Here is an 18,713-nt window from a genome sequence, read left to right as displayed (position 1 = left end):
CAGTTTAACAACAGTTTATTAAAAATGTGTGTGTGTGTGTGTCTGTGTGTGTGTTTTATTTATTTTTTTTTTTAATCTTTATTATTTTTCCCAAATGCATTTTTTGGTTTGTTTAAAATTTTCTGAATTGTCTTTCTTTTTTTCTTCATTTTTCATTTTTTAATTGCATTTTAGTAATCATAAAGTATGTCTAATTAATTAAAATGTTAAAACTTACATGATTTAACAACAAAAAACTGAAAAAAATTAAAAAATTTTATGGTCCTAATCTTATTTTTTATGAAATTCTTGTTTTGTTTTGTTTTTACAAATGTTGTGTTTTCACTTTTAATTTTTATCTTTTTTTCCAGTTAAATTTTAGTAAACAATAAGCATGTCTTTAACAGTTTAATGACAATTTATTAAATGTTGAGCAAAAATTTAAATTTTTAGGTCCCTATGAAATCTTTTTTATATTTTTTCAAAATTAGTTTTTGTGATATTTAATTCTTCTATTTTGGAATTAAATTTTATTAATTAAAAAAAACACATGTCTATATAATGGAAATTATAAAATGTATACAATTTAACAACAATTTATTAAAAGTTTGATGAAAATTACATTTTTAGTGCCCTATAATTTCCCCCCAAATTCTATTTTAATGGCTTAATTAATTTTAATAATCAAAAATAATAATAATAGGGCCCTATGAAATGTTTTATTTTTCAGAAATTCCGTGTTGGCTCTTTTAATTTTTATATAATTATTATTTATTTTTTTTATGGAACTAGACCTTATTTGCGATTTGATCAAGTGTACAGGCCTACTTTTGATTTATTTATCCAAAATTGGCCAAATTCTGTGGCATTCTGCATCATAGAGTAAATTCCATTTTTATAACTGGATTCTATGATTCTCTTTATGTTTTCCATGGAAATCGTAGGATCCTAAACACAGATTCTACACAGAGTGATGTGTGTGTGGGGTGATGGAGGTGTCAGACAGACACAGCACACATCAGAACAGTTCATCAGAGCCCGATCCGGAGACACGCTGAGACTCTGTCTGCCTGTTTGAACACAGACCAACACATTTACACTAACAGATCAATAACCCACACTGATCTGCGAAACTGATGCCTTTCTCATGTTGTAAAGGTACATTTCTGTACCATTTTATGCATTTCATTTGACAAAGTGCATCTAGAAATGTTAATAAATTGCATTAAACCGTCTCAAGCTAAACCAGATGAGTATTTAAAAAATATACTGTTTTAAAAGCTATCAAAAGTTGATGTCAACTGTTTTAAGGCATCTGTTACACACCTAAACACACCATAAGTTTGGTTGAACCACATCCTACAACAAAGAAACAATTATTTGATCAAATCTGGAGTTGCTTCAATGTCAGGAATATACACACACACATGCTCAGTTGATCGGTGTGTTTGTCGCTGCCGTATTCCTCACACCTTCTGTTCCCCGCCATCTGAAAGCACGTGATGATGATTTCCTGCTGATTACAGAACCGGCATTGCTATCAAAATGCGCATTACAATTGCATTCGATTAATCGTGCAGCCCTATTTGTGATGTATTTTTTCTTTTAGGTTTATGTATGTATGTATGTACATGTAACATTTTTACATTTTATATTCATAAAGCATTATTAAAATTTTTCATATATATAGTGCTTTCCTCATAAAAGTTTATATTACATTTACATTTTATTGATTTAATTTTATTGTTTTAAATATATAATAATATGGCAAAAAGTGTGTGTGTGTGTGTGTGTTTAATTTTATTATATTATATTGTAGATATGTATTTTTTATATTTTTATTTTTATATTTGTTTTTTTCCCCATAAAAATTTTACATTTTCACATTTTATATATTTTTATTGTTTGTTATTTTTATTTTTCATAGTTATATTTAAGCTAAATATTAAGCCAACAATTCTGATTTAATTTTATTTATTTATATGCATTTATTTATTATTTATTTATTATGTATTTTTGTATATGTATTTATGAAACATACTTTTAGTTTCAGATTTTTTTTTTTTTCCATAAAAGTGTGACTCGTGTCAATTTTGAAAATATTTTGAAATCAATGATTTTCATCTTAGTTTTAGTATACTGAGATACCCTGGGCATGCACTCACACACGACTGCACACATCTTCATCTCTCTGGACTTGAAGCTCATTTATTTATTCCAACATTGACATCTGTAACAGAAAGACAAGCTCATGCAATCAAACAGACATATGTCTGAAAGCAGGGAGTGCTTTTGCTCATTTACAATATTCACCTAACTAGATTTCAGCCTCTCGCAGGAGAGCGCTGACCTTGCTCGTGACTCTTGTGTGGCTCTATACGTTATTCTAACTTCATTATTACGCAAAGCACGCACGTTATGTCTGAAACACGGACACTCTCAGGAGTTTGAGAGCATTCGGTCCGGTCTGAACTCTGCTGGATGATCGTCTTTTACATCTGACCTTTAAGTTTGATCATTTTAAGATTGAACGACTTTACCATTTGTGAAATCAGAAAGCTCTTATAGTGCACTGCTTTTATAAACATCACCAGCAGCAATATTCACCATTAATCACCATTGATATCATCTCTGTGCAAATCAGCATGAGCTCTGCTCTCCGTCTCACAGGTATCCTGAAGTTTCATGAGGTGTATCTGGGCGAGGGCGCGTCGGATGGCGGTACGTCAGACTTCCAGGAGGGCGGTGGCGGCTCTGTGCCCGCGGCTGGTGGCTCGTCTCTGGAGCAGCACATTAGTAACACGCGGGAAGCTCTGGGTGTGGATTCATACTACAGCAGGTGAATGTTTCAATCACACAGCCTCCATACACCATGATCACACACACACCGCAGCTAAATTCTGTTGTCAGTTCACCTTTTATGTTCCACTTTATATTCCATTCATTTATTAAATATATTTAAATAATTTCTGACTGTTATTTACGGTTTAAAAGGAGTTTCTCAACTGATGTAATCTGGTGATGTAATCTAGGGCATTGCTTGGTTGTTGCTAAGGTGTTCTAGGCTTTGCTAGGTTGCTGTTAAGCTTTACTGGATCTTAGGGTGTTGCTAGGGCGTACTAGATTTTTGTTAGGTTATTGTTAATTGGTTGCTATGGTGTTCTGAGCTTTGTTAGGTTGTTGCTAGGGTGTACTGGATGTTAGGGTGTTGCTAGGTGGTTGCTATGGTGAACTAGATGTTTGTTAGGCCCTCGTTAGGTGGTTGCTAGGGTGTACTGGATGATAGGGTGTTGCCAGGTGAATGCTAGGGTTTTCTGGATGTTCAATAGGTGTTGCTAGCGTGTACTAGATGTTTGTTAGGGTGTCACTAGGTGGTTGCTAAGGTGTACTAGATATTTGTTTGGGAATTGCTAAGAGGTTGCTAAGGTTTTATGGATGTTTGATAGGGTGTAATAATGTTACAGTGTTGCTAGGTGGTTTCTAGGGTGTTTTTAATGTTTGTTAGAGTGTTGCTAGGTGATTTCAAGGGTGTACTGGATGTTAGAACATTGCTAGGTGGTTGGTATGGTGTTCCTAGTGTTTGTTAGGGTGTTGCTAGGTAATTTCAAGGGTGTACTGGATGTTAGAGCGTTGCTAGGTGGTTGCTATGGTGCTCCTAGTGTTTGTTAGGGTGTTGCTAGGTGATTTCAAGGGTGTACTGGATGTTAGAGCATTGCTACGGGGTTGCTATGGTGTTCTTACTGTTTGTTAGGGTGTTGCTAAGTGGTTTCTAGGGTGTTCTGTTTGTTAGAGCATTGTTAGGTGGTTCCTAGGGTGTTAGGGTGTTGCTAGGTGGTTGCTCATTATTAAAAAATATTTAAAAAATAGTATTGTATTTGTTATGATAGATATTATGAGATAATTTTTGTAATGTTTAAACTTTGCAAATATTTTTGCAAAACATTGAACAAAATAATGTTACTCCCTTTGATCTTCTTAGTTTTGTAAAATAAAAGTAAATGAACTAAGCAGCATCTTGTTAAATCTCTCTATTTCTGTTTGTTTTATGGTTTTATAAAATATGGACAGCTATGTTGAAAGGCGAGATTGAAGAATATGCTTTTCCCAATAAAATATTACAGTAGAAGTGCCGCAGAGCGCAGCTGTGCTCGTGTTAGTGTGAATGTCTGCATCCTCCTAAATATACCCTGATGGATGTGGTCCTCGAGTGCAGCAGGGTGGAGTGTGCACGTGTGCGCGTTCATGCCCTGCAGGAAGCACATCTCAGCGCAGGAAGCAGTGCTGGTGTTGAGTTCACTCTGACATGTAATTAGGTGAAGACGCTGGCAGGTTTGGAGGAGCAGAATGCAGAGAGAAGGACGGCAGAACGTCAGAAGCTCTTGGTGTGAATTAAGCAGCAGCCTGAAACAAAGGGCATTATTGTACGCTCGTGGAAAGCCGCCGGTGCCAGCGCATTAGTCACTAGAGGTGTGATGGCTTCTCCCAGCGAGCTCTGCGCTCATCCCTGCCCATTAAAGGATAATTTAGCGTTTGACTGAGGGGCTGCGAGCAATCTTTTCCACTTGGTTGGGTGCAATATGCCACCTTTGAAGACCCCATTCATTGTGCAGAAAGAAAGAGGCACAAACAGGAAATGTGATACCAGCGACCGGCTGCAATATGAGCGATTATGGCTCGTTTAGCGAGACCTCTTGCACCCTTTAGTTAAGACGGATCCGTGTGTGTTGACTGGAGTGCCGCTCGTGAGATTCATTAGAATAGCTCTGTGATTAATGCACAGATTGTTCACGTGACTGGTGTTTGCCCATGCAAAAGCCACCGCCATGAAGGGTGGTTGCCAGGACGTTACAGTATAGTTGCTAGGTGCAAATGAATAATGGATATGATAGCCTGTTTTCACCTGTTTCACCAGGTTTAATACAAAAAAGTAGTCAGGAAGATATATAGTCATACGGATATATATATAGAGTCATATTTGGAGCTCTTAAGTCACAGTGTGATATAAAAAGATATAACAGGAAAAATGTAATGTCATATTTTGAGATATATAAAGTCATAATTCAAGATATGTAAAGATATACTTTGAGATGCATAGTAAAATTATGAGATATAAAATCAATTTGAGATGAAGTCATATTGTGAGATATATAGTAATATTATGAGATAAATGGTCATATTTCAAGATATATGAAGTCATATTGTGAGATATATAGGAATATTATGAGATAAATTGTCATATTTCAAGATATATGAAGTCATATTGTGAGATATATAGTAATATTATGAGATAAATGGTCATATTTCAAGTTATATGAAGTCAGATTGTGAGATATATGGTAATAGTATGAGCTATATAAAGTCATATTTCAAGATTGTGAAATAATATAATGAGATATTTAAAGTCAATGTGAAGTATTGTGATACTTATTCAGAAGTCACATTATGAGATATTTAGTAATAGCATGATATATAGTAATATGTACAGAAATATTGTCATAATGCGAGATGTGAAGTCATATTGCAAAATGTATATAGTATTATGAGATATATATATAGTCATATGTTGAGATAAAGCCATATTGTGAGATAAATAAGCTTTGCATTGATTTATGGTTTGTTAGGATCGGACAATATTTGGCAGAGATAAAGCTATTTGAAAATCTGGAATCTGAGGGTGCAAAAAAATCAAAATACTGAGAAAATCGCCTTTAAAGTCCAAATGAAGTTCTTAGCAATGCATATTACTAATCAAAAATTCAGTTTTGTCATATTTACGGTAGGAAATTAAAAAATATATATCTTCATGGAACATGATCTCAGAAGCTCTTGGTGTGAATTAAGCAGCAGCCTGAAACAAAGGGCATTATTGTACGCTCGTGGAAAGCCGCCGGTGCCAGCGCATTAGTCACTAGAGGTGTGATGGCTTCTCCCAGCGAGCTCTGCGCTCATCCCTGCCCATTAAAGGATAATTTAGCGTTTGACTGAGGGGCTGCGAGCAATCTTTTCCACTTGGTTGGGTGCAATATGCCACCTTTGAAGACCCCATTCATTGTGCAGAAAGAAAGAGGCACGAACAGGAAATGTGATACCAGCGACCGGCTGCAATATGAGCGATTATGGCTCGTTTAGCGAGACCTCTTGCACCCTTTAGTTAAGACGGATCCGTGTGTGTTGACTGGAGTGCCGCTCGTGAGATTCATTAGAATAGCTCTGTGATTAATGCACAGATTGTTCACGTGACTGGTGTTTGCCCATGCAAAAGCCACCGCCATGAAGGGTGGTTGCCAGGACGTTACTGTATAGTTGCTAGGTGCAAATGAATAATGGATATGATAGCCTGTTTTCACCTGTTTCACCAGGTTTAATACAAAAAAGTAGTCAGGAAGATATATAGTCATACGGATATATATATAGAGTCATATTTGGAGCTCTTAAGTCACAGTGTGATATAAAAAGATATAACAGGAAAAATGTAATGTCATATTTTGAGATATATAAAGTCATAATTCAAGATATGTAAAGATATACTTTGAGATGCATAGTAAAATTATGAGATATAAAATCAATTTGAGATGAAGTCATATTGTGAGATATATAGTAATATTATGAGATAAATGGTCATATTTCAAGTTATATGAAGTCAGATTGTGAGATATATGGTAATAGTATGAGCTATATAAAGTCATATTTCAAGATTGTGAAATAATATAATGAGATATTTAAAGTCAATGTGAATATTGTCATACTTATTCAGAAGTCACATTATGAGATATTTAGTAATAGCATGATATATAGTAATATGTACAGAAATATTGTCATAATGCGAGATGTGAAGTCATATTGCAAAATGTATATAGTATTATGAGATGTATATAGTCATATGTTGAGATAAAGCCATATTGTGAGATAAATAAGCTTTGCATTGATTTATGGTTTGTTAGGATCGGACAATATTTGGCAGAGATAAAGCTATTTGAAAATCTGGAATCTGAGGATGCAAAACAAATGAAAATATTGAGAAAATCGCCTTTCTTAGCAATGCATATTACTAATCAAAAATTCAGTTTTGTCATATTTACGGTAGGAAATTAAAAAATATATATCTTCATGGAACATGATCTTTACTTAATATCCTAATAATTTTTGTTATAAAAGAAAAATCGATAGTTTTGACCCATACAATGTATTTTTTGCTATTGCTACAAATATACCCGTGCTACTTATGACTGGTTTTGTGGTCCAGGGTCACATATATAATTAGATATATAGGCACATTTTCATTTTCAAAATCATATTATGAGATATATAGCAAGTTATGGGGAGTCATTATATTGTAAGATATATTGTAACATTATGAGACATATAAAGTCATTTTAAGAAATAAGTCATAATGTGATATGAAGTCATGTGAGATATATAGTAATATTATATATATACTGTATAATAATATTATGAGATATATTAAGACCTAATTTATGAAAGGGACTCTGAAGGAGGTGAAAATCATATTTCAAGATATATAGTCATATTTTGAAAGTCACAATGTAAGGTATATTGTAACATTATAAGATACATGAAGTCATAATGTAAGCTATATAGTAACATTATGAGATATATTAATTCATAATGTGAAATATGAAGTAATTTGCCTTTTTCATCATCCAGCAGGTGAAAACCGTAAGCCCTATCATCCTCTCTTCAACAAGACACATGATTTGAGGAATCATTCATGTCTGTGGCACAAGTGGTACAGGTTGACTTGCACATTAACGATGGATATGGTTGAGAGTTTTATCATATCACTAACCCTCAGTATGAGCGGTAGTAACAATGATAGATGACCTAGTAAACACCACTAATTAGGGCATTCATACCACAGTGTCTAGTGCTTTCCCAGGTCCATTTGAGTTTGTTTGCTTGTCATATAAGCTGTGGTTTGAGTTATTCGGCCTAATTTGCAGAAATAAACTGCTGTTGATGATTTATAATTTGCATATTATAGACTAATGCATTCTTATTGTTGCTTGTCTCAGCAGAAACGGCTTTCAAACGCATCCGCCGCAGACAGCATGTTCAATTTTAGTCGGCTGGTAAACAGCTTCCGCCTGCGCTCACGGTGTTACTCCGGAGGCGTAATCAAACTCAGACCCAGTGTGAACAACCTTAGTTAACCTACCTGATCAGGTTAGAGAGCCGCTCACTATAGGAAGGTTTTCCTTTTAGAGCATCCTCGCATATCTCTGCCTGCCACACGCGGCCTACGGCGCTGTTTCCACATCTGAGCCATCTTCATTTCCAAAGCACGCTTCCCAAACAGATCCGTCCGCGGCCGCATCCGCATCCACAGCAGCTCAGGGGCAGGAGAGCACGCAGATGGGTCACAGATACAAGCGCTCGCCCCACGACTGGGTCAAAGTCTGTCACTTTAAGCACAAATATATGAAGAGCAGATCTCATTCCCCGGCTCCTCCGGTGCTTTTCATTTCTGGTTGGCACCAAAATGAGATTATTCCCATCCTACAGGGTTGTACCCTGACAAATAATTAAATTAACATTTCAACAGGATTTGGGACGGCTTCCATCTCAAGAGGGAAACATGTTTGCGGAGAAAAAGAATGCAAAACGAGAAGAATGTTGGTGCTCTGACGATTTGGAATAGTTCAGAAATCTAGGGAAGAGGATTAGCAGACGTTCCATTTCATTCTCAGAGCAAAGGGCTTAAACAAACACACGCTAATGAGCTATTCAGACGTCTGTAGAGCATTCAATATATAGTCAATGTAATAAGATAAGTCATATTGTGAGATAAATAGTAACGAGATAGAAGAATAGTTATGAGATAGAAGTAATATTTTGAGATATTTAAGTCATTGTGAAATACATAGTCATATTTTGAGATATGAAATAAATGTGAGATAAGAAGTCATATGATATTCATAGGAATATGATATATTTAAAGTTATATTTTAATGTATGTCATTGTGAGATATATAGTAACATTATGAGATATATTTGCCCGGTTTCACAGACGGGGCTTAGACTAAGCTAGGATTAAATCATAGTTCAATTAAGACATTTAAGCAATTTTTATAAACGTGCTTAGAAAAAAACATTACTGGTGTGCATCTTGAGACAAAACAAAGGCACTGATATATTTTAAGATCAGTCAGTGCAAGTTTCTTTCAGTTGAAACAGCTCAGACTTACATGTCTAGGACTATTCTTAAGCCTTGTCTGTGAAACCAGGGATAAAGTAATATTTTGAGATATTAAGTCGTATTGTGACTTAATTTTGTCATATTGTGAAATATATATTTATAACACATTTTGTCATATTGTGAAATATATAAAGTCATATTTTGAGATATTATATAAATGTGAGATATGAAGTCATATGATTTATATTCATAGGAATATGAGATATTTAAAGTGACATTTTCAGACAAGGCCGTATTGTGAGATACATAGTAATATTATGCAATATATGATCCTGTTTTGAGAAATATTAAGTCAATGTGAGATTAGTCATATTATGAGATATATAGCAATAGTATGAGATATATAGTCATATTTTGAGAAATATTATGTAAATGTGAGATATCAAGTAAGATGTATGTAGTAGTATGAGATATATAGTCATTTTGAGACAAAGCCATATTGTGAGATGCATAGTAATATTATGCAATATATATGATCCTGTTTTGAGAAATATTAAGTCAATGTGAGATTAGTCATATTATGAGATATATAGTCATAGTATGAGATATAGTCATATTTTGAGAAATATTAAGTTAATGTAAAATATGAAGTTATATTATGATATATAGTCATATTTTGAGAAATATTATGTAAATGTAAAAGTGAGATGTATGTAGTAGTATGAGATATATAGTCATATTCAGATAAAGCCATATTGTGAGATATATAGTAATATTATGAGATGTATATAGTATTATGACATATATAAAGTCATATAGAAATAAATAAAACCATGTTGTGAGATATAGGGCTGCGCGATTAATCAAATGCGATTGTCATGCGCATCTTGTCAGTAAAGCCAGTTCTGTGATTAGTAGTAAATCTCCAGCACATGCTTTCAGATGGAGCAGCGTTTACTACACAGAGCCGTAGTTCACTGACAAGCTACGCAAAATCGCGTTCATAATCGCAGACAATTTAATCGCGCGATTATAAAATCGAAGAAATCACATATTTCATATTATTCTAAGCAGTTATAAAGGCTATGTCGATTAGCATTGCATTATTATATACTTTATTATAATAAAAATTATAATACGACGAACTCTGATAAACCATATATTGTCGTAGTTGTGTGTTTATTAGTCACGTTGAATTAATGAAAGCAGTTAAATCTTCTGTTTATTCAACAACCGCTATAGGGATTTCCTGGGTTTCTTCTGGAGGCGTATTTGGAGTTTCAGCGCGATAGCGCCCTCTGGCCTTTCGGATGGAGATTTACTGCTGATCACAGAACCGTGCTTCACTGAATGGCCTTGCGGATGGAGATTTACTGCTGATCCCAGAACCGTGCTTCACTAAAAGATATGCATGACAATCGCAGCTTCTCCCTAATTGAGATTTATCGCCTTTGCGATTTAATTTCGATTAATCGTGCAGCCCTAGTGAGATATATAATATATATATATATATATATATATATATAAATATATAGTCAAAATGTGAGATATAATGCCAAATGATGTTGTATGTATATATAATATGAGATATATAACGTTATATTTTGAGAAACATTGTGATTGTGAGATGTGTAGTAATATTATGCTATATATTCATATTTTGAGATATATTAAGTCATATGAGATATGAAGTCATTGAGATGAAGTCTCAATTTGAGATATATAAAGTCATAATGTAAGAAGTCAGATGACATTATTAGGGTTGGGTACCGAAACCCGGTACCAATATGGCGCCGGTACCTATTTTTAAAAGTATCGATTTGGCACCGGTATCGAAAAAAAACCAAACGATACCCAACCCTAGACATTATGCATACAGTAATATGAGATATATAAAGTTAAATTTTGAGATATAGGGAAGAGGATAAGCAGACGTTCCCTTTCATTCTCAGAGCAAAGTGCTTAAACAAACACACACTAACGAGCTATTCAGACGTCTGTAGAGCATTGGAATCTCTTCATATCAACATGTTTTAATGCCATCTGATAATGCGTCCAAAATAATCAGCGGAACATCTGCGTTGTGCATTTGGTGCAAATGAAGCGCGTTTTGTGTGTAATTGAGGTGAGGTGGATAAAACCTTATTAACCCAATAGAGGAATCCAAGTGTGTTGTTTCAGATGAGTCAGATTACTGGAGAGATCTGTTTTTTCATTAAAGCTAATCAGAGAAATTTGCTCACGTGTTCTCCAGATGCCGAGAGACTCGTGAGTAATTATCTGTGATTGTGGCTGCCGTTGTGCTCGAGTTGTTTGGTTGTTTGTAAAATTGTTTCTGTTATTTTGCGTTGCATCTCAATGGATGCCGGGAATGAAAAGTCAACAAACATGTGCATGTCTGGATATAAAAGCGAGTGTGTTTGACAGCGGTATTGATAATGGGAGCGTTTCATCGCTCAGATGTTGTGCGTTCGTCACTGAATAAACCAGTTCCGTTTCATTGAAATGTTGTGTCAGAGAAATAAAAAAAGACACAAATGAGAAATGAGAGTCAGTAGAATCAAGCATTTCAGGGTGTTGTTTAATAATTGACTATATTATTTGGCAGAAGTGATGTTTATAGTTATTATTGTCGTTTTACATTGTGACATTATTTATTGGACTTGTTTTTTCATCAAAAAAGCAAGAGAGCCGAGTTCCTCTGCAGTAATTGTATCATGTTTTGTACCCAACAGCTGTGGTAAAATCAGTGTAACATTTGTTGCTTGAATAAGTCACATTATGTTTGGTGTTTCAGAGCCTGTTCCAGCAGCGAGACGGAGAGCGAAGCTGGAGACCTTTTGGACCAGCAATTTGAAGAACTCAATAATAAACTCAACTCAGTGACCGACCCGACCGGCTTCTTGAGGATGGTTTCCAGAAACAACCTCTTCAACAGGTCAGACACACAACAATCATCATAGAAAGTGGCTCAGAAACCTCAGAAATTAAGTGTTTTTGAGACCTAAAAAGTGTTCTTTTTATTATAATGAACGTAAACGAGGTCAAAATTACAAATAAACACCATTAGTGTCATAAAATGGGTTAAAATGACTCACTTGCTTTAATCTAAGTTATTTTTTTTTATTTTTTATTTTAAAAAAATCCACCTTGGCTCATTCATGAGAGTTCATTAGACAAGTAGTGATCAAAATTTTGATAAGCTTTCCAGTCAAGCTCCAAAATGACTAATGAATATCATTGAGGTGTCATAAAATTGGTAAAAATTACAATTCACAATATTTGAAGTCTTCTAAAGTCATATGAGACATATGTGAGGAACAGATCCAAATGTAAGTGTTTTATTCCCTGAAAATACACATATTAATGAGAGTTGATGAGAAAAATATATTAAACCAGATAGATTTACTCGCGTAGCATCATAACACACCAGAAAATCTGAAACCCATCATTTAAACTTTTCTCAGTACATTGGTAAATTGTTTTTTCTTGTTCTAGATGTTATGTTTGAATTTTTAACTAAAAGAAAGCACATAAAAACCCAATCAAACACCAAATAATTAAGCAATTAGTAATCATGCTCAGTCCACTGGCAAAAAAAATTGCTTTTCTTGATCTAGATCTGACTCATTTTAATATGAACCAAAATAAACCATTTGGTATTAATCTAAAGAAAGAGAAACCACTTAAATAGTGAAGAAAACCCCAATCAAACACCAAATAATTAAGCCATTGATTAATAATTGATGATTGAATTTGATTGGGTTTTTCTTCACTATTTAAGTGCTTCATAATGAATCAAAAAAAAATTCTCAGTCCATTGACAAAAAATAAATAAATAAAAACCATTTTTCTTTTCCTAGATCTAGTTCTGTTTTATATTACCCAAAATAAACCATTTGCTATTAATCTAAAGAAAGAGAAACCACTCAAATAGTAGAGAAAAACCCAATCAAACACAAAAATCATTAAGCAATTAGTAAACATTTTGCTGGTAATGGATCTAAACTCTGCCGGTGGGAAAGAGCAGCTCAGACGGATGATATTAGGGAGCTGATACGGAGGGATAGAGTCCTTCACATCCTGATTCATTACGAGAGAAAGAGAGATGGTTATTAGCACTGAAAGAGGGGGAGGGAGGAAGAAACGACAGCTAGGACAGGAACAGGAGGCGAGGTTGTGTTAAAGACGGGGTCAGAGCGGCCATCATTAGAGCTCTGCTCCTCATTAAGAGCTCTCAGCGCCGCACATCTCTCTATATTCACTCCTCATCTGCCCTAATGAGCACGTGTCACCGCGTTAAACGAACAATTCAGGCAAAAATGATGATTCTGGCATCGTTCACTCACCCTCAAACCTGTTTGACTTTCTTCGCAAACAAGGAGAATTTTTTGAAGAGTATCTGCACTTTTAAGTGCAGTGAACATGAAGCTGCAGAATGACAGGTGAACATCATTAAAGTGTCTTCCAGGTGGTTCAAAATGTCTTTTTCACTATATTTTGTCTTCTGAAGTCATACACGATAGATTTGTGTGAGGAACAGACCCAAATGTAAACATTTTCTTCACTGAAAAGCCACATAAGGTTTCATGTGACAAGTAGTGCTCAAATGATTCATTAAAAAGATTGAAGAAAAAACAATGATTCATAAATGAATCAGATATTAATGAATGTTTTTGAAACGGATCTGTTGGCTCATTCAGAAGAGTTCAAGAGACAAGTAGTGCTCAAATGATTCATTAAAAAGATTGAAGAAAAAACAATGATTCATAAATGAATCAGATATTAATGAATGTTTTTGAAACGGATCTGTTGGCTCATTCAGAAGAGTTCAAGAGACAAGTAGTGCTCAAATGATTCATTAAAAAGATTGAAGAAAAAACAATGATTCATAAATGAATCAGATATTAATGAATGTTTTTGAAACGGATCTGTTGGCTCATTCAGAAGAGTTCAAGAGACAAGTAGTGCTCAAATGATTCATTAAAAAGATTGAAGAAAAAACAATGATTCATAAATGAATCAGATATTAATGAATGTTTTTGAAACGGATCTGTTGGCTCATTCAGAAGAGTTCAAGAGACAAGTAGTGCTCAAATGATTCATTAAAAAGATTGAAGAAAAAACAATGATTCATAAATGAATCAGATATTAATGAATGTTTTTGAAACGGATCTGTTGGCTCATTCAGAAGAGTTCAAGAGACAAGTAGTGCTCAAATGATTCATTAAAAAGATTGAAGAAAAAACAATGATTCATAAATGAATCAGATATTAATGAATGTTTTTGAAACGGATCTGTTGGCTCATTCAGAAGAGTTCAAGAGACAAGTAGTGCTCAAATGATTCATTAAAAAGATTGAAGAAAAAACAATGATTCATAAATGAATCAGATATTAATGAATGTTTTTGAAACGGATCTGTTGGCTCATTCAGAAGAGTTCAAGAGACAAGTAGTGCTCAAATGATTCATTAAAAAGATTGAAGAAAAAACAATGATTCATAAATGAATCAGATATTAATGAATGTTTTTGAAACGGATCTGTTGGCTCATTCAGAAGAGTTCAAGAGACAAGTAGTGCTCAAATGATTCATTAAAAAGATTGAAGAAAAAACAATGATTCATAAATGAATCAGATATTAATGAATGTTTTTGAAACGGATCTGTTGGCTCATTCAGAAGAGTTCAAGAGACAAGTAGTGCTCAAATGATTCATTAAAAAGATTGAAGAAAAAACAATGATTCATAAATGAATCAGATATTAATGAATGTTTTTGAAACGGATCTGTTGGCTCATTCAGAAGAGTTCAAGAGACAAGTAGTGCTCAAATGATTCATTAAAAAGATTGAAGAAAAAACAATGATTCATAAATGAATCAGATATTAATGAATGTTTTTGAAACGGATCTGTTGGCTCATTCAGAAGAGTTCAAGAGACAAGTAGTGCTCAAATGATTCATTAAAAAGATTGAAGAAAAAACAATGATTCATAAATGAATCAGATATTTAATTAATGTTTTTGAAACGGATCTCTTGGCTCGTTCAGAAGAGTTCAGGAGACAAGTAGTGATCAAACGATTCATTAAAAAGATCCAATGCAAAACAATATTTCATTAACGAATTTGGTATTTATGAATTCATTTGAGATGGATATTTTCAATGAATCGTTTGATCCATGTTGCAAAATCAGTGAACAAATATTTATTTATTCCTGATTGGTTCATAAGAGTTGGAATATAGTGCATTTATCTGCTATTTTGGTATTTATTCATATTTAGAATTAGCTTTTATTTGTATATTTTCAGTTTTCCTTTTAATTTTAGTTGATTTTGTTATGTGCTTTTGTCATATTTATGTATGTATTTATTTTTTTTATTTCAGCTTTATTTCAATTAAAGAAAGTGATTTTAATAGTTTAGTTATTTAAATCTAAACTTTAATTAAGCTTATTTTTAGTGTTACATTTTTCAGTGGATGTTTTTTTTCTGCTTCATTTCAGTTAAAGAAAACCATTTTTAACACTAGTTTCAATTTTGAATGAACATTTATTTTTATATTTTCAGTTTTTATTTTCATTTGAGTAATTTTGTTATGTGTTTTTGCGATTTTAGTACTTCAAATTAACCTTGTTTTATTTCAATTAGTATATTTCAAGTTTTGTTCATTTTTTTTTTATTATTATTTTATTTTATTTCAGCTTTGTTACAGTTAATGAAAGCAACCTTAATACACTAGCCTCTATTTTTATAGCATATTTTTTATCCTTTTTTGGTTCCACACAGGATTTGAACGATATAAATAACCTCAGAATTGTAATTTTGGGGTGAATTGTTTCCTTAAATAGTCCACTCTTTTCTCACACAAATGATGCTCCTCTCTGCCGCCTCTCGTTTGTTTCGGGCCGATGTCGAACCGATCTCTCTTTAAACACTGACGAGGCTTACGCCAGTTTGATCACCCAGTTAACCTCCAAACAGAGACTCCTGTGTGTGTCTTTCTTTGAAGGCGTGTAATGATAAAGCTCCGTGACAGGAAGTGGGAAGGAAGTTTTCTGCGGAGCTCTTCGGTTTCCATAGCGATGGCGATTCAACCTGGAGTATGTGGAGTCGTTACACCTCCACAGATTCTTTAATAACGAGGTGTTTTGATGTCATCTGCTTTTTTGGTTCCACACAGGATTTGAACGATATAAATAACCTCAGAATTGTAATTTTGGGGTGAATTGTTTCCTTAAATAGTCCACTCTTTTCTCACACAAATGATGCTCCTCTCTGCCGCCTCTCGTTTGTTTCGGGCCGATGTCGAACCGATCTCTCTTTAAACACTGACGAGGCTTACGCCAGTTTGATCACCCAGTTAACCTCCAAACAGAGACCCCTGTGTGTGTGTTTCTTTGAAGGCGTGTAATGATAAAGCTCCGTGACAGGAAGTGGGAAGGAAGTTTTCTGCGGAGCTCTTCGGTTTCCATAGCGATGGCGATTTGACCTGGAGTATGTGGAGTCGTTACACCGCCACAGATTCTTTAATAACGAGGTGTTTTGATGTCATCTGCAAGGTGATGTGTGGCTTCTGTCTTTATTTCAAGAGATCCACAGTGACGTGTCTCTGCAGGACACAAAACTGATTAAAGCAAGAAAGCGCTCGAGGCTGTGTGTTACAGTGATTTTACCACGGTAAAGGGCTGCTGTTTGACATACCGTGGTAAAATCTCCAACACACGGCTATATGATAGCTATGGCTATATGATAAATGACACTAATGATCAATAAATTATTATATTTCATAAGATAGTAATCACAATAAACAGTTCCTCTGCCAAGAATAATTCATATTTTTATATTGAAAACAATAATAATAATAATAAATCAACAAAATAAATAAATGTTATTAATTAAATAATAAATAATTGTAATAATAATCATTATTATTATTATTATTATTAGCTTTTGCTGTTAGAATACAGTATGTTGTTGTTTATTATTCTTATTATTTGTCATTAGTTTACAGTATAACACTATTAATTATTTTTAATTATTTTAATAATAGTCATTTGCCAGTAGTATACAATGTAATTGTTATACAAATATAGAATATTAGTATCTAATATTAACTATTATTATTATTTGTATAATAATATATAGTATACCATATAACACTATTCATTTTTATTGTTCTTCTTTTTTCTTATGACTATTTGTACTTCTGTAATTCTATATTATTTGTTGTTAGTATACAGTATAACTATTATTTATTCGAATAATTATTATTAATATTATTTGTTATTAATATGTAATATTAATGTGTATTGTTAATATTACTATTACTGCCGTAATCTATTTTTATTCTACACAGTGAGCTCTTTTTGTAACACATTTTGTAACCCTCTTTTATTTAAAATGTTTATTTTACTTAAATTGCTTTTGGAGTGTTTTTATCTCATCTGTCCATCCTTGAGCCATGACCTGCTGTTATAAAACACACAAACATGTTAAAAAGACAAGCTGCTGTTTTGCAGGTGAACAGCGCCCTCCAGTGTTTCATTAACTAATAGAATCTGAGGTGGTGTGATCTCACTTCATCTTCTCCCATTTGTCGCTATGAGTGAATTTGAAGTAGCACACTAAATATAGTTTTTATGAGGAAAGAGTCTGCGTACTGTATTTCCAGTGTGATGAATGAATACAGGATCATTCATTATATTTGGCACCTCTTTCCTGATTTATTTTGATCCGACTGCCAAAAGTTGCGAAATGACTGCACGCTGCTGTTTGAGCCGTACAGTAAGTACGGGACACTAGTGTTTGACGAGTGTGTTTGTGGTGTTGTTTCAGGAGCTGTCAGAGTATGACGAGTCTCTTCAGTAACACGGTGTCTCCGGTGAAGGAGGGCTCGTCTTCTCTGCCGCGCCGCGCCAGTGCGCTCAGCAAACCCCCGCTACGAGCCCTTTACGACCTGCTCGTCGCCCCGATGGAGGGGGTACGACTGCACCCACACTTCACCAGTGCTTAAGAAACAATTACATATATTAGTCCGTCAATAAGCTGTCCACTAAGTGATAGTGATGTGAAATATAGAATTTATTATATATTTAATGTAATACCCAGGGTTTTATTTATTTATTTTTTCTACTACCTTAATGTTGGCTGTTCTTTTATTTGTAAAGCTATTTTATGATGTATGTCCAATATTTCTTGGCTTGTCTGGTGTAGTTTTGAGTATGTAATGTGATGTCTGTAGGGTCTGATGCACTCCAGCGGTCCGGTCGGCAGACACAGACAGCTGGTTCTGGTTCTGGAGGGCGAGTTGTATCTCATCCCGTTTGCTCTGCTGAAGGGAAGCTCGTCTAATGAGTATCTGTACGAGCGGTTCAGTCTCATCGCCGTACCGTCCATCGGCAGTCTGGGGAGCACTGCTAAAGTAGGCACAGTTCTGACATATTATATAGACCAGTGTTCATTTACTAGTATTTATGTACTATTAAAGTGTTTATTAATATTATAAATCAAATTTTTTTTTTAATTATTTTTTTTTTAAAACAAAATATATATATTTTTTATAAAAATAAAATAAAATAAAG

At 34.0% G+C, this 18,713-nt stretch overlaps 1 protein-coding gene across 1 annotated transcript in view; it reads left to right on the top strand.

Annotated features, from left to right (window-relative positions):
* LOC107709237 (tetratricopeptide repeat protein 28-like) overlaps nucleotides 1-18,713 on the top strand; it is a 64,896-nt gene that overhangs the window by 38,358 nt on the left and 7,825 nt on the right. The window contains exons 8-11 of the mRNA XM_016513678.1: nucleotides 2,650-2,818; nucleotides 11,934-12,074; nucleotides 17,968-18,112; nucleotides 18,374-18,557. Of these exons, the coding sequence (XP_016369164.1) occupies nucleotides 2,650-2,818; nucleotides 11,934-12,074; nucleotides 17,968-18,112; nucleotides 18,374-18,557 (639 nt within the window). The remainder of the gene's footprint in view (nucleotides 1-2,649; nucleotides 2,819-11,933; nucleotides 12,075-17,967; nucleotides 18,113-18,373; nucleotides 18,558-18,713) is intronic.

The sequence above is a fragment of the Sinocyclocheilus rhinocerous genome, unplaced genomic scaffold (genome assembly GCF_001515625.1).
Source record: "Sinocyclocheilus rhinocerous isolate Xijiao unplaced genomic scaffold, SAMN03320098_v1.1 scaffold101, whole genome shotgun sequence".
Lineage (NCBI taxonomy): Eukaryota > Metazoa > Chordata > Actinopteri > Cypriniformes > Cyprinidae > Sinocyclocheilus > Sinocyclocheilus rhinocerous.
The sequence above is the reverse complement of the archived record's forward strand: the minus strand, read 5'-3'. Positions and strand labels throughout refer to the sequence as shown.